The sequence below is a fragment of the Typopeltis vanoorti genome, chromosome 25 (assembly GCF_054136105.1).
Source record: "Typopeltis vanoorti isolate ZY-2024b chromosome 25, IOZ_Tvanoo_1.0, whole genome shotgun sequence".
NCBI classification, from domain to species: Eukaryota; Metazoa; Arthropoda; class Arachnida; order Uropygi; family Thelyphonidae; genus Typopeltis; species Typopeltis vanoorti.
This window is the reverse complement of record NC_143573.1, coordinates 62,974,158-62,991,353: the sequence shown is the minus strand read 5'-3', so window position 1 is coordinate 62,991,353 and position 17,196 is coordinate 62,974,158. Positions and strand designations below refer to the sequence as shown.

The following is a 17,196-nucleotide window of genomic DNA, read 5'->3' as shown; positions in this document are numbered from 1 at the left end:
AACCAACATGTGGGATGGTGCATTATTATGAATAATTAACAGCATCTAAGCCACTGTTTTCTTCAATAACCAAGTAATCCTGTGAGCTACCCTTGGTACTTTAGCAATATTCCCTCTAAATTTGAACTCTCTGTCTAGTACTGTTTTCTTTTCAACTATCTGGGTTTTCATATCTGCTATTAATAGTTCAAATTTTATGCTTTTTGTGTGCCAATCTTGGCCGTTTTTTCTTCAGTTCTTCTTTTAAATGGTCCAACAATGACGCATAATAGACTCCTGTTATAGTCTTACCCTTTTCCAAATAGTCTATCATGATAATTCCTTGGGAATCCAAAAAAACAGTGGCCATCACCTTCCCAGCTGACAAAATGGGCTTCGCTTTTTTTTGGTGCTCGTTCACCGAGCATTGTCCACTGTTTTGACTGCTGCTTGGACTCAGGTGTGTAGTGGATCCAAGTTTCATTTATAGTCACAAATCGATGCAAAAAATCCTGAAAATTGCAATTAAAGATCACCGAACACTGCATTGAAATATCTTTTTGTATGCGTTTTTGATCGACAGTCAATAATCGCAGCACCATCACGCACACAGCTTTTTCATGTGCAATTTTTTGAGCAGGATGTTATACACCTATTCAGTTGAGATGCCTACAATCTCACGCACTTTCACTCGGTGGTCTTCCATAACGATACCATGGATTTTGTCAATCATTTCCTTTGTAGTGACCTCAGTCAGGCGTCCAGAGAATGCTTCATCTTCCATGGACTTACGACCATGTTTAAGCTCATTTATCCAAAAATAAATAGTCTTTAATGCTGGTGCAGAGTCCCCATCTAACTCGGCTTTGATCTGCACAGCTGTCTACTTCTTCAAATAAAAGTGTTTTATCATTGCACGATACTTGTTTTTCTCCATTTTTATGAAAAATGCAAACACGGTCATTTTAAATGTTTGTCAAACAAGAACTATGTGTCGCACGTGGCTAAAATTTTGCTAGGGGTCATGGAAAAGATGATACGTGCCGACATGGCACATAGCATGGTATGAATGAATGAATTGTGTTGCCGTCTATTAAAAATTTACCAAACTTTTCAAACAACCCCCATTCAGATGTGGTCGCATTAAGGCTTTATAAAGAGGAATGATAACTCCCTTATCTCTGCTAGTGTTTTCTTCAATAACCAAGTAATCCTGTGAGGTACCCTGGCTACTTTAGCAATGTGCTGTCTAAACTTCAACTCTGTTTTCTTTTCAACTTTCTGTGTTTTCATATCCACTATTAATAGTTCAAATTTTGCACATTTCATCAATGGGCATATAAAATTAGTCATAAAATAAACCAATTACTGCTGTCTGTTATGCATCTGTTTTTGGTAATTATTACTATGTTGTGATTTGATGGTTACTTTGCATACACATCTATCTTTTCCTCTTATTGGTCATGTTCCATTATAACAAAATCAGTGATAATTGACATAACAGCCATTTGTAATGACCAACATTCCCAGTAGGCACATTAGTTAAGATGAAAATATAAAAGAAAAGTATGGTATTAATGCTGAATAGGTCGTTCTGTGACATTTTGAAATGTACAAATAATGCCACTCTAGCATTAATTAGAATCAGTGACAAATCAAGAAATTTGAAAAAAAGTTGAAAATTCTTGTTTGTCATAGACATATGAGCACATTTTTCAAGCCATGCTCATTGCAGAGTATTGTTATAAACTACTTGATGTCTCTCAGCAGTAGGAGTAGACTGCTATAACTGGTTTAATAGTTTCATCAGATATTAATATTTCAATATTAGCATATCAATCAATATATCAGATTTCAATAAGAGATCTTGGGGGTGATGGTGGATAACGATCTAAAATTAGAGGACACATTGCCAAAATTGTGAGGATAACACAACGAATTCTGGGAATGATGCAGAGGACACTGACTTGTAGAAGTAAGATTCTTGTTCCATTGTTTAAGGCCTTGATTAGGCCACATATGGACTACTGTGCACAGATTTGGTCACCTGGTTTTTAGAAGGATGAAGAGATGTTGGAAAGGATCCAGAGGCAATTGACTAAGATAGTTTCTGACCTCCAAAATGTTGAATATGAGGAAAGGGGTTGAGAAGATGCAGTTTATCCGTACACTGCATCTAGTGGATAGGAGGAAGGGGAGTGATATGATAGAGATGTACAACTTGGTAAGGGGTTGTTATAGGACCCAGGTTGAACAGGTTATTCATAAAATGGTGGGAGATCAGGGGAGAACAAGAGGTCATGCCTGGAAGCTATATACAGAGGGTATGACCAAGGGAGTGAGAAGTAGGATTTCGGCATGCAGAGTTGTGAATGATGAGCTGTGTGCATTGCAATGGGACCTCCTAGATGAGTCATTGAATAATAATCAGTTAGCTTAATATTCTAGGTAATTTTTTTTCTTCCCCTCATTCCTCTGGGATAGCTGTAGCTATGTAACAGCCAGAATCATGGTATCTCTGCATAAACAATCCCTGTGAAATCTTTGAAAAGCAATTACATCCAATAATAACTTTAATTAAATAAATAAAGGTACAAATATTTCAGACTGAAAGTAACAGTACATTCTCAGTGTAGAACAAACAGTTAACTTTAACTGTCTTTTTTTTACTGTTATTACTGTGGTCTATACATGTTCCATTAATAATTATTATGGCACAGGTATCCCTAAAGATTCGAATTACATCCAAGGTATCTCTGATATCTGTGACATATATGTTAACAGATAAATATTGTGTATTTTTTTTCACTCAGAAAATAAATGTTGAGGCATATTTAGTCGCTTAATTTTGTTCTTGACAGACAAGTGATATTGCTGGTTCTAGAATGATAGAGTGATACACGTCTCCCATAGATAAATTACTGTATTGGACTCTAGCATTGAAGAATGTGACTTCTGCATTTTTTTGACAAGACTCCCAAGTTTATCCGCTATAGATTTCCTTTTTGTAAGTTACAGTGAGAAATAAGACTTAAGAACAATCTGTATTCTGAATAAGCAGAGGGTAGAATGTTAAACGCTATATTTGCGACTGCATGGTAATGAAACAAGAAGAATATTATTATTATTATCATGTGACATAATAATAATGATTTCAACTCCAGGGAGTTGAAAGACTCATCGAGGGAGGGCATCTATTCTACAGCTCTGTCTCCACCACTCAATCCACCAACTACAACTAACCGCAATTACACCATCACTGTTTCCACAGACAATCACAAATATAATATCCATTATATTTAGTACATGCTATTTAAAGTTTAAATAAAGACACAAAAATAATGAATGAGGTAATAAATTAACAGAAGAGATTGAAATTCATCAAGGTCTAAGACAGGGATGTAGGTTGTCTTCTGCTCTATTCAATTTCTAACAAGGTATCCAATTAATCAGAGGAATCATTATCAATATAATGCTGTATGGTGACGATCAGATTATATTACAAGGCAGTAAAGATGGCCTTCAAAAATCAGTTTATGAATTAAATAACTCAATAATACAACTTAAATATTCAAAGTAGTCATAGCAGATAAAATAATAGAATAGGTGACACAGTTTAATTATTTGGGTTATATAATAACATATTTAAAAGACAAAGATAAAGATGAAAAAATAATAAATTTCAGAAAATCTATGAAATAAATGTATTAAATTAAAAAATTTAAGGACACTGAATTAAAAAAAACAATAATAAACTCAACTTAAATTTTATAAAGTAATGGCCACTCTCTACAGTTCAAAAATATGGACTGTATGGACCAAACTAAAATACAAACAGCAGAAATGAGATTTTTAAGAACAATTAAGGGATGCACAAAATTAGACCATATAAAAATGAAAATATTAGAAAAAGTTAGTTACAACTTAAATCAAAAGATCAAGGAATAGAGAAAAATGGAAAGAGCATTTATTAAGTTCAAAAGATGTTAGCTACTGGAAGAAGTGGATCAATATAGACTAAAAGGAGAGAGGAAGACTGGCTCAAGGAGACCAGTGAAGCTGGAGTATGCAAATATCTGATTTTGATAAGAAGACGACGTTAACCATTCCTAATGGATATTTTCTCTGTCCATTTGAGTCTTCTTTCTACTTAGTGCATTACTGGAAAGAGGAACCGAAGCTTGGTTCTTTGATTCAGAAATATGGACTTTAAAAAGAAAGTAAAATTGAACAGAAATGAGATTTTTAAGAAGAATTAAAGGTTGCCTGAAATTAGATCACATAAAGAATGAATATTATTGAAAGAGAGCCAGGTATCTATAATTTAAATGAAGAGATCAAGGAATATAGACAAAAATGGAAGGGACATTTATATAGAATGGAAGATATCAGCTACCAAAAGAAGTGAATAAATATAGACCAAAGGGGAAAAGAGAGAGACTAGTTGAAAGATGGAAATGCCAGTGAAGCTGGAACAGACAGATGCCTAATACTTGATAAGAAGAAGCTTGGGTCTCTGAGACATTAGTCACTGCTAACCTTTAAGTAATATAATTGGAGCACTTTTACACATAAGTCCAACAAAAATCAACAACTGATATTCCATTTGCCAATTTTCTTATCTATCTTCAATAAAAGTGTTTTAGTTCATGATATTCTCTCTGTATCTGAATATTTAAATATATAATTTATTTAATTTGCTTTTAATTAGGTTTTTCTGTCAGCTGTAAGTAGGAATTTGTGGGTTTCTAAAATTGTTATTAGCAGCTATAGCAGTGAACCTCCTATTCCTTTCTATCCTTTAAAACCAAAAGAAACAGTTGTGACTAAGAGAGCAAGACTGTTATATCAAAGTAGAAAGAGAGGTATGCTGGAGAATGATCTCATCCTTAGGTAAGTATTAGGGGTACATTTCTTTAATATTAGTTATTTTTTGTTTTAGTTGTTGCTTGTTCACATTTTTATGTTTTTCTTTTCATTTTTGTATTTGCTATCCAGCAATGATTTCCTTTTTTTTTTGTTTACACTTATCTTTGAGAACATTAAGGAATATATCTGTTACCTCTTTCATTTAGGAATAGAGTTCTTTGTATTATGTTGAGTAGAAATAAAATATTTATCTATTGAGATGCAGCATTCCTGTGCCACCTTTGTGGGTAGATTTCTAAGAAAATCTTTATAAAGATTTTTTTTAATGAAATTCAAATGAAAGCAAATTAGCTGGTTTCATACAGAGATGGCAGGGTTTTTCTTCCAAGAAGCTTGGGTTTATCTGCAGAACAAGTAAACTGATCATAACACATGCAGCTAAAAGAAATAATACACTGAGCCTTATAGCCTTAGTTATTTTACATGGAATTCAAAAGAATCTTGCATGAGTAAGACCACCATGAGTAACACCACCACCTCGCTTACTGTAGGCTGGAAATGGGTTGAAAATTGGTGTCTAAAGCAGAGTTTCCAGATTATAGATAAGGGTTAGAACTTTAAGCCCACCAACGGTACTCATTGTATGACAGGTTAACAATCCTTCATGGGTAGGATTCACATAAGCTTTATCTGTATGCAGGTTATTCTGTTTATGGGCCACTTTGAGAGACTTGTTAACATTTTTCTGAACAAAAAAAATCCCTTCATTCATATTCTGTTTTTGAACCATTTTGAAAGACTTTTTAGCATTTTTCTGAACAAATAAACAAAAATCTCACAAGCTGTAATTCACGTCCTGTCAAGCAGACCAGATGAGGAATACCATCCTACACAGTAGCAGATAACAAGATAGCCGACTTGGTTGGCCGAGTAGTTAGAGTGTATCTGTTCTCCAGCCAAAAGGCTGCAGGTTCGAATCCTGCTGTGGGCATGGATGCTTGTGATTGTCTGTGAAAATGCTAGTGGTGGTGGGCAGTAGATGGCATGTGTAGATGATGATGGTAGTTGCAGTTCGTTTTGCGTTGTGGAGACAGAGAACTGTAGAGCAGGTGCCCTCCCTCAATGAGTTTTTGGACTCCTTGGAGGTGTCACAATAATAAATCAGGACAAAAGATTCTGTTTTAGAGTCATCATCTGCTTTAAAGCATGCGTGCCACCTTAAGCATGATTTTGTTAAACCACCAAAAAAAATGTGTAAATGTTAGTTTATAAGGCTATCAGCTCCCAGGCTATTGCTGATTTATTATACAGGCATATCAACAGTTTTCAAAGATTCATTGGGGGGGGGGGATTAAGCAAGATCAAGTCACATAACTGGGAGGAGATTTCTATATCACCTTGAAGGAATGCAGAGAACCAACTTGTTCTTCTGACCTAATATCAAATTCTCTCCTTCATGTGGTGCATTTTGCTAGTAGATATTCACTTGGTACTGAATAAATGAGAATGGGTTGGAAATTTGGGACTTAGTGATCAAATTGTACTCTCTGTTGGTTTAAACCAGAAATAAACATAAGATTTCATGCCATCTAGGACATTGCCCTGATAAACAAGGCTCCCACTTTTTTCATCAGGAAATCCAGACAAACAGTGAAAAGTAAGCTGCTGGAATAAACTCTAACTCAATATCTAAAACATGAACAAAACCACTGTCAGTGAAAAGGAAATTGAACTTGCAGAAGAACTGGAAAAGTACCATGTGGACATTATTTATGTTACTGAGACAAAGAGAACTAAAACAGGTGAGGTCATACCAAATACATGTAGGATGTTATGTTCAGGCAATAATGATCAAGGGAGGGAAAGAGCAGTGGTTAAATTCTAAATGAATAAGTTCCGTGGCCCTATACAAAATAACCAGTTGTATTTACCTTTGGATGCTATCTGGGGAAGCTCCAAACCTCCCCGTCCCTTTCATCATGCATATGTAATCAGATGACTGTTGATATTGACTTTATATACACATTCAAAACTGTAAACATTTGTTGAATAATAACACAATAATGTAGGCATAATTACCGTAAAGGAAGAAAAGTCACAAAACAGAAAAATGTTCCTACATAATAACCAATTGTATTTACCTTTGAATGTGATCCACTGGTTGAGTGTCCAGCAAGTCAGCAAATCTTTCCTTTTGTTCAGCGTATTAATATTATCACATTGCAACTGATGGGAATTCTGTGTTTCTGTGGATTTGTTACAGACCTCTTTTCTTCAGAAACTACACATTACAGATTGTCATTACAAACTCGTTTTGTATTATCACTGTCATCCAAGCTATTTTTCTGTTTAAGGAAGGTACCAATCTACTTATCCCTAGTTGAAATATAACTTTTACTCGAATATAACTCGCCCTCACATATAACTCGCACCCCTAATTTTATTTTTCGAAAAAAGAAATTAAAAGGTTTTGCATATACCTTGCACATGAAAAAATGCTTAAACATGTTCACATCGGGGCGTTAGTAACTTGCTCCCATGGTAAACAACACGCCCTACCCAATAGCCACTATACTGCAGAGGCAAGAAAAACAAGTACTTTTATTATGTCAGTGAATAAAGTACAAGCACTCTGTGTAATATATTTCTCAACAAATAGTGAAATTAGAGACAACTGGGATAAAAATGACACTAATGAATGAATCACATGTCCCCTCATACAGAAAGTATGCATATAGACTCAAACAAAACCATATGTTGCACTGGCAAACACAGTATCTAACTAAAAACTGTTGTTATTAATTAAATGTGTGTGAGTTCGCTCGCAGCAAAGCAGCAAATAAATATATATATAAAGAAAGAAATATATATATATATATATATATATATATAGTGAATATTGTTATGGCAGTTTCACATGTTATTGGAATTCGGTTGAAGAGAGTTAGCATTTCAACTCAATTGTCGGCTTGCTTTTATCTTTCCATCACACGATCTTTTGTTAATACCACACCAATCATATGCACGTCTTAATAACCTGCCATTGCTGTCTGTTTTGCATTAGGCTTAATTACCATAATGGGAGAAAGTCACAAAACAGAAAAATGTTCCGGATCCATGCCCAGTGCATAAAAAAAGTTCCGAAGCCAGGCCCCAGAGGGTCCCAGCTGAATTTAACCACTGGGAAGGAGTCTAAATAACATTCAACACTAAACATGAAGATAACCCTCTTGATTAGAAGGCAATTTCAAGTAAAGTTATGTGGGCAAACTTCAAAATGGTGAAATGGACAATGAGCTTGTTCCCACAGAAGGTTCTCCTAAGGAAGAAGTGGAGGAATTTTTTGAGTCATTAGAACTGACAAAGAAAATGAAAAAGGTGGTCCTTGCTGGAGATCTAAACAGTAGAGTAGGAAATAAATCCCACCAGGCATATAGAAACATTTTGGTAAAATATGGAAAAAAGGTCAAGGCAAATAACAATGGTAAGTATCTTCTGGAATTTTTCAGAATATGGGATACTTTACTACATTAGTAAGAACATGTTCTACCATAAAGATGTGTACAAGTTCATGTGGAGAAGGAAAAAAAAACCCTCGTTGACCATATTATTGTTGATAATGATATCTTCATGCTGATTCAGAATACAAGAGTACACAGAGGATAACGAAATTGAAATTGGAAGGTCTCAGCACTTAGTTTTAAGTAGGATAAAAATGAATATCATATTGAAAAGAATAATTTTTAAGAAAGTTTTTAAAAGAATTAAAATTGAGCAGCTTTGCAGGTAAATTTTAGATTGTAGACTTACCTATACTAGACAACATTATTCAAGAAAAAATGAAACAATTCAATAATAAGAACCAGACCTTGAATTCTCACTGGCAAATTCAGAAAAAATCATTCATTGAATCCGCTAGGCAGGTATAGGGAAAAGTTTCTGCAAAGATGGAAAAGTAAAAAAAAAAAAATCATCATGGTGGACACGAGAAGTTAAAGCAGCAGCACTAGAAAAGAAAAAAGCACACCAAAAATTCCTAGAAAAGTCAGTAGATACCCTTAAAGAATACACAGAAAAATGTAAGAGCACTAAACCGTGTGTAAAAGTAGCTAAACACAAGGCATGAGATGACTTCAGTAAGAATACAAAATATAAATATCAGGAAGGTGGCAAAATGTTCTGGAGGCTATTGAAAAAGTTTAGAAAGGGAGGGGAGAGTGCTATAAAAGGAATCAAAGATGATAAGGATCTTCTAGAGGTCTCGAATAATTACTCTCAAAGACTGTTAAACAAGACAAACTGTAAGAAAATGATAATAGAAAATATTCACTAGAAATGCAAACATATCACAACTAGTTATAAACCACACAAGAAATTGGCATCTCTTATCCACTTCACCAAAGACCAGCCACTTCCCCTAGAGTATACCCTTGCAGTTGCAAACTGTCCTACTATGACCAAGCAGGCAGGAAGGCCAATATCAGGATATCCGAACACAAGGACTACATCCAGTTCCACCAATACAGCGACTCAGGACTTGCTAACCATGCATTGGACACTCACCACAGAATACACTGGAAGAAGGCCACTTTATTACATTGCAGCAAATACAAATATGAAAGATTATTTAAATTAAGGGGATATTAAATCCCACATAGTTTTAAAACCGAATAAGAAACTCAAAGATTGGAATCAGAGAGTTTCTTGCCGAATATAGTAAACTATAAAGTATCGGCGACCACTGGCGTGAGCAAATGCAAGTGACCCTAGCACGTAGTGCAATACCGGAAGACTCGCAGCAAAGTCGATAAATTCTGATCGCTATTCTTAGGTATTTTCCATAATGTAAAAACACATTTCCTAGGAAATGTATGCTGTTATTACATTATGGTAGGAGGTCACTACCCAGACCGGTTTCAGCCTTTTTTGAGGCTTCATCAGTGAGTAGCTAGACCTAATACCAAAGTGTATAGCGAAAAGAACTTATATACTCTGCGATACGAGTTTCCAAAATTTCTTTATACTTAAGTAACTTGATGGTTGCACCTGTTTGGAAACTCGTATCGCAGAGTATATGAGTTCTTTTCGCTATACACTTTGGTATTAGGTCTAGCTACTCACTGATGAAGCCTCAAAAAAGGCTGAAACCGGTCTGGGTAGTGACCTCCTACCATAATGTAATAACAGCATACACATCCTAGGAAATGTGTTTTTACATTATGGAAAATACCTAAGAATAGCGATCAGAATTTACCGACTTTGCTGCGAGTCTTCCGGTATTGCACTACATGCTAGGGTCACTTGCATTTGCTCACGCCAGTGGTCGCCGATACTTTATAGTTTACTATATTCGGCAAGAAACTCTCTGATTCCAATCTTTGAGTTTCTTATTCGATATTAAAACTATGTGGGATTTAATATCCCCTTAATTTAAATAATGTTTTTATTGCCGAAATGAAAGATTATTCCTTGAATCAGCCTCAGCTCTGAAAAACTTCTGAAATCTCAACAGATTTGGATGCATCAGATTGCCCCAAATTTGGGAGGCTTACATTCTAAGATCATCAGCCCAACGGCCAAAACAACCCAATTTAGCCTGCTAGGGGACACCTTTAGGACTCTAGGACTGACTTTAGTTGCCTTGCTTAACCTCATTTGCTTAGTGTTAGTGCCTGCATGCACATATCATTATTTTGTGATCTGTGAAGATGGCAATGTAACATTGCTGAAATACAGGTAGTTATTAATTAAAGTTTTTATAATTAATAATATAGTTTACATTGTAATTTCCTAAAAAATTAGAAGTATAGCAGGTGATAACAACCTAATCATCACCTGTGCTGCTTCTGTGGTATCATCAGCCAAAAAACTTGGCATCCTCTTTATAGATTATCTTTGCTCATTGTTTTGAAAGCAACTAGTAGAAATATTTACATTGAATATATTAGAGGGATGGTGCACCAATTCTCCCCCCCCCCCTCTTAAAATGCATGATGCTGACAAAAGAGACAGTTGACCATCACTCCCTTACACATTCTCTTGCACACAGTCTGTTTCTGGATTGTCTTTTCTACAGACATATCTATGGTTGCTGGGCAATAGAACTGACATCTGTCATTCTCCTGACCCAATTTTTGCTAAAACATTCAGTAATGCGAGTAGCAGCCACTCAATATCCATATTCTTCAGTTCTACTGCTACTTCCCTTAAGCCTACTATACTCCAATTTGTCTTTCATTCTATCTACTTCTGTTTTCTAGAACAGCTATCCCCATGAAGTAATTCCCAAAGACAGTATCAAGCTCTTCAAAAAAAATTCTCTCTTAGTACCTGTCTACACATGGAATTGATTTGCTATAGGTTATGTGACTCTCATCAGAAATAAATTTTTTAAAAAAAGTTAATAGTGAATATATATTGAATTGTATAACTTTCGGTATGAATTAGTGATGGGATTTGAGATTTCACAAAGCCTTAAAAAAATTCCAAAGCAAATATTAGATCACGGAAACTCTTAAAAAAAAATAATAAAAAAAAAAAAAACCATACAGAAATATAGTTCTTCAGGTGATATTTTTTTAAAATAAGCATTGGCATAATGACTCATAGGAGAGCTGAACAGACACTATATGCATTTTTAGAAACCGATTGCTCTGAATTTAAATCCCTTGAGGGTACATATCATCAAATTCCTGATATGTACCCTCAAGGGATTTACAGAATATGATGGTACTACGCGAAAAACTTACTTCATTACTAACTTCCTATCAGCAATTTTCATCCAAATCAATCTATTACCTGTCAAGACTCCAACATTATCAGATCTTATATTTCTATCTTCTAAGGCACTTTTTACTCTATTAATCTACCTATATCTTGGTCTTTCTCTGGATCTTTTTCCTGCCAACCTGGCAGAGAACACTTGTTTTGCTAATCTTTCCTCTCTCTCTTTCTCTCATTCTGTTTAAGTGACCATACCACCTGAGAGTAGCTCTGCTGACACATTCCTGGATGCTAACAATGTCAAATTCTTTCCTAATATTGCTATTGATACCATCTGTTCATGCCCTTAATCTTTCTCTGGACTCTCATATCTGTGTTTTCTAATCTTTTATTTCTAACCCAGCTCTCAGATCCATAAGTTAAAATTGGTTTGAACACTGTCTTGTATATACAGCTAATTTAGTGTTTTGACTAATTTCTCTCTTATTCCATATAAATTTATTCGCTTGACTTCCTACCATACCAGCTTTATTGATTCTGTTGTCTATTCCATATTTAATTTACCATCTTCACTAAAAATTTCAGCTACTTGCCCAAGTAGCTGAAATGTTTTACTTGTTCCACAGGTTCCCCATTCACAATGCAGTTGACATTTTCAATGCTTCTGCCTATTTTCATTATAGCTTTGTCTTGTTATTGCTGACCTTCATACCAAATCTATTACGACAGTTGTTCAATATAATCAGGGAATCTTGCAGACTTGTATTGGATTTATTTAGAAGTATAACATCATCTGTATAAAGTAAAGAGCTGAGATTAACATCTCCAATTTTTATATCAGGTTTAATACCACTTTCCTTCATAATGTGATTAATATAGATAATAAGTAACAGAGAGGATAATGTGCATCCTTGTCTGACACCACATTTAACATAAAACCATCTTCCTGTACTTCCTTCCATTCTAACTGCTGACTTACAACTCAAATAAAGACTAAGTATTGCTTGATATAATGCTTCATTGGCAATACAACTGTATGATGTAAATGAATTGTAGCATTTTGAATAGCTTTTCTCTTGGCACCTTGTCATATGCCTTTTCCAGATCTACAAAACTTAAATACAGATCTTTGTTATATTCCTACGATTTCTCAACTGTTTGTCGGAAAGTGAAAATCTGATACCAGTCTCTGTTTGGCTTGAATCCAGTTTGTTCTTCACCAAGCTTTCCTTCCACAATCCTTCTCAGATGTTTCTCAGGTATACTTGTATAAATCTTACCTGGAACACTCAGTAGGGAAATACCTCTGTAATTCTCGCATTCAGTTTTATTTCCCTTTTTTATATATGGGTACTGTGAGAGCTCTACTCCAATCATCTGGAATTCGTCCCTCTGTCCAGGCCTCCTGAACTATGCAGTGCAGCCACTGTAAGTCTTTTATACTTCCATACTTGAACATTTCTGGTTGAATATCATCTACATGCTCTGAATTGTTATGATGAAATGATAGTTATGCTTAACTGTAATTTAGAGTTTTTAATGATATCACAGGAGAAGGGAGGGAAACAAAAATAAACTCATACACTCCTGCTGATCTAATTGCACAACAGTTTATAAATTTTGTTACTTATACAGACATAAAATTAAAAATTGGATATTTAAAAAAAAGCGATTTCCACTGATCAGAGAAATGAAAAATAATTTTTTTTTTTTTATTCATAAGTACATTTTAAACATGAGGCTAATGTGTCATAAAGTAAATTTTTGCTTTCCCCCCCTTAAAAAAAGTTCTTTCTATACTTTTTTTTAAAACTATTAAATTAAACTGAGAATCCCTTATATTAAATATAAGGGTGTCTCAGTTTAGATTATTATAACTTTGAATATCTAATTTTATACTGTTTGTTGTTTAATCAAAACCATGATAAATCTTTTTTTTCCAGCACTTTTGCAAATAAATATTTGCAAACTTTTAATGAAAATCAGCTGAATCTCTATGACAGACTAATAAATCTACCTTCCAATGACTGGGATATTTATTACTGGGCTACAGGTATGAGTAATATTTGATGCTTATAACTTGAAGCTTGTTACTTACATTGCTATCTTAAATTTTGATTATTACTCTGATATAATTAATTGTTAACTTCTTCTTTGAGTGCCATCTCCTATCGGAGGTCGGCGACCACCTTGGCAAATTTTGAGCGATTCTCAGCTACTCTGAGCAGTCTCTCAGAGTTCATACCAGTCCACTGTCTGATATCTGCCAGCCAAGATTTTCTTCGTCTTCCTTGTCCTCTTCTTCCATTTATCTTCCCTTTTATAATCAGTTGAAGTATCTTATATTTTTCATTACGAAGTAGGTGACCAAGATATGCAGTTTTCCTTCTTTTTATGGTATCTAAAAGTTCACGTGATTTCCCCATTTGTTCCAGTACTTCCTGATTGGACGTTTTTGCTGTCCATGGGATTTTTAACATTCGTCTGTATAACCACATCTCAAAGGCTTCAAGTCTTTTTATTGATGTTGTTTTTAAGGTCCAAGTTTCTGCACCGTACAGCAGTACAGACCATACATAGCATTTAACCATGCGTGCTCTAAGTTTAAACTGCGGTTACACATTACACAGTGTTGATTTCATCAAGAGAAAATTTTTTTCTTGCCATTTCAATTCTAACTTTTATTTCCATTTCTGGATTGCAATCTTCATTTAACCAGCATCCGAGATATTTAAACTTTGCCACTCTTTCTATTTGTTCCCTATTTAAAGAAAGTGCTAAATTAAGAATTGGTTTCTTACTTATGACCATGAATTTAGTTTTGGTGATATTTATTTTTAATCCCATTTTTTCACTCTCTTCATTTATTAGTTCCAAAAGATTTTGAAGATCCTGAATATTGTCAGCCAGAAGAGTATCATCGGCATATCAGATGTTACTGATGATTTCACCATTTACACTAATCCCTTCCTTTCTTCCTTCCAAGACTTTTTGAAATATGGCTTCTGAGTAGATGTTAAAAAGAAGAGGTGACAGCACACATCCTTGCCTTACTCCTCGTTTGATGTTAATGGAGTCTGTAATAATGTCATCAACTTGAACAGATGCCTTTTGGTTCCAGTATAAGTTTTCAATGATCCTGATGTCTTTACTATCTAATCCAATTCTTTTTAATAGTACAATCATTTTAGCATGTTGGACTTTGTCAAATGCTTTCTCGAAGTCGATGAAGCAAATGAATATTACCTTGTTTTGGTCACTACATTTTTGAAATAAGATCTGAGAACAGAAAAGGGCCTCTCTTGTTCCCAAGCCGTTTCTAAAGCCGAATTGGGTATCACTGATGGTGTCTTCACATTTTCTGTATATTCTTTTTTGAATTATTTTCAGAAACATTTTGAGAACGTGACTCATTAGGCTGATCATTCTATAGTCATTACAAGTTTTCACATTTACTTTTTTAGGTAGCATGATGAAGGTCGACTGTAACCAGTCTTCAGGGATTATGCCTGTATCGTAGATCTTATGAAATAGCTTTACTAATATGTTAATGTTGTCACCTTCTAATAACTTTACTATTTCTGCTGGTATTCTATCTGGTCCTAGGGCTTTACCATTTTTAGCTGAGTTTAGTGCGCATATTACCTCTGATCTTAGAATGCATGGACCTTCCATATGTTCATAAGTATTTTCTGGGTTCTGTCTGTTATCAGTAAAGAGTTCTTCTACAGGGTGTTCGGGATAAATTTGACATATTTATAATTAATTATATTTTTCCGTAAGTTACATGTATTAACCACACACTTCTCTTCATTTAAAAGTTTGGACCCTTCTTCATTCATATACAAGATGTCAGAAAGGATGGATAGCTGGAACCCACCTGAATCATGGAAGAGAATAACTTGTATCATGATGATTCGTGCCCGCCATCAAAATAAGGATATTACGACTGCTGCCCAATGCTCCCTGAATACAGTAAAAACAATCAGGCGTGAACTAGAGACTTGCAATGGTGACTACGAGGATGTAGCAAGAAGAAAGATCCCTAGCAGACGATCTGATTGCGTTCGTACAGCAGAATTCCTCGCAAATCTGCAGGAACAGGTGTTGAAGAACCCTGGCATTGGAATTCGGGCTTTGTTCGTGGAGTTGCTAACTGTAGTCAAGCCCTGGATAACAAGGGTAGCCAATGGTAGGCCGTATGTATGGCAGCAGGATTCGGCCCCTTGCTACACCTCTGGGAAAAGTCAAAAATGGTTGTCTGAAAATTTCTACGACTTCACCAGTCCAAACGTTTGGCCTCCAAACTCCCCAGACCTTAACCCCATGGATTATTTTGTATGGGGCGCAGTTGAAAAAGACACCAATCGCACTTCCAGTAATACAAAAGCCCAGTTAATGGATAAAATTAAAACAGTTTTTGTGGCCCTTCCCAGGGAGACTGTAGCATCAGCTTGTTCGAGGTTCCGAAGCAGAATTGAAGCTGTGATCGATGCTAATGGTGGTTATTTTGAGTAAATCTTGTTGATAGTATTGTAATTAACCCTGCCTGTAATGTTTTTTTGTCAATTCATTAAATTTAATAGATACAAAGAAGATTTTCTTTTTCCTTACGAAACTGTCAAATTTATCCCGAACACCCTGTATATATTTCACCCATTCTTGTATTTTGTCATCCTTTTTGGATATAATTTCTCCCTTTTTGTTTCGAAGGATACAGAATTGTTAACTAACATTGAAAATTTTAAAGCAACTAAGGGTTGTTTCCATCTATGAAACATCCAAAATTTACTGAACACCACCATTCCTACCACTACATATTTTGGCAGTTGCACCGAAACATATCCTTAACTTAGGTGAAGCATAAATTATATAAGTGTTTTATGTGAATGACCAAAATTAATAACTTTCAGTGGATTAAGAACTTATTGAAAGTTTATTTTTCACTTGGTTAGAGTATAATAAATTTAGTTTAATCCTTTATCCAAGTGTGAGCAAACAAAGTTTGCGCCTGAAAGTATCTTCTGGACTGGGGTAAGGTGGTACAACACCAGGACAACTTGTTGCAAAGGTGGAGCAAGATACCAACACTCCTATCTCAGTATCTCCTATAATGCAAAACACATCTCCTTGCAGATATGTCTAATGTTATGCATTAAGGGAAGGGCCACTACCCAGACTAGTTTTGACCTTTATTGAGGTCTCTTCAGTGGGAGCCAGGCCCAAGTGGAGATACAAGGCAGAAGCATTAGCAGGTCATCTCTACCTATAGGAGTTGCCAATTGGTGTGCCACCCTTTTTTAATAAATTACTCTGGATTTAGAGAAAGATGTTGAAAGTTTATTTTTCACTTGGTTAGAGTATAATAAATTTAGTTGGTGTTGTACCACCTTACCCCAGTCCTGAAGATACTTTCAGGTGCAAACTTTGTTTGCTCACACTTGGATAAAGGATTAAACTAAATTTATTATACTCTAACCAAGTGAAAAATAAACTTTCAACATCTTTCTCTAAATCCAGAGTAATTTATTAAAAAAGGGTGGCACACCAATTGGCAACTCCTATAGGTAGAGATGACCTGCTAATGCTTCTGCCTCGTATCTCCACTTGGGCCTGGCTCCCACT

At 35.1% G+C, this 17,196-nt stretch overlaps 1 protein-coding gene across 1 annotated transcript in view; it reads left to right on the top strand.

The window, feature by feature from the left end:
• LOC150092792 (succinate dehydrogenase assembly factor 2, mitochondrial-like) overlaps nt 1-17,196 on the top strand; it is a 47,224-nt gene that overhangs the window by 16,512 nt on the left and 13,516 nt on the right. Inside the window, exons 2-3 of the mRNA XM_090414573.1 lie at nt 4,691-4,872; nt 13,515-13,624. Of these exons, the coding sequence (XP_090270699.1) occupies nt 4,691-4,872; nt 13,515-13,624 (292 nt within the window). The remainder of the gene's footprint in view (nt 1-4,690; nt 4,873-13,514; nt 13,625-17,196) is intronic.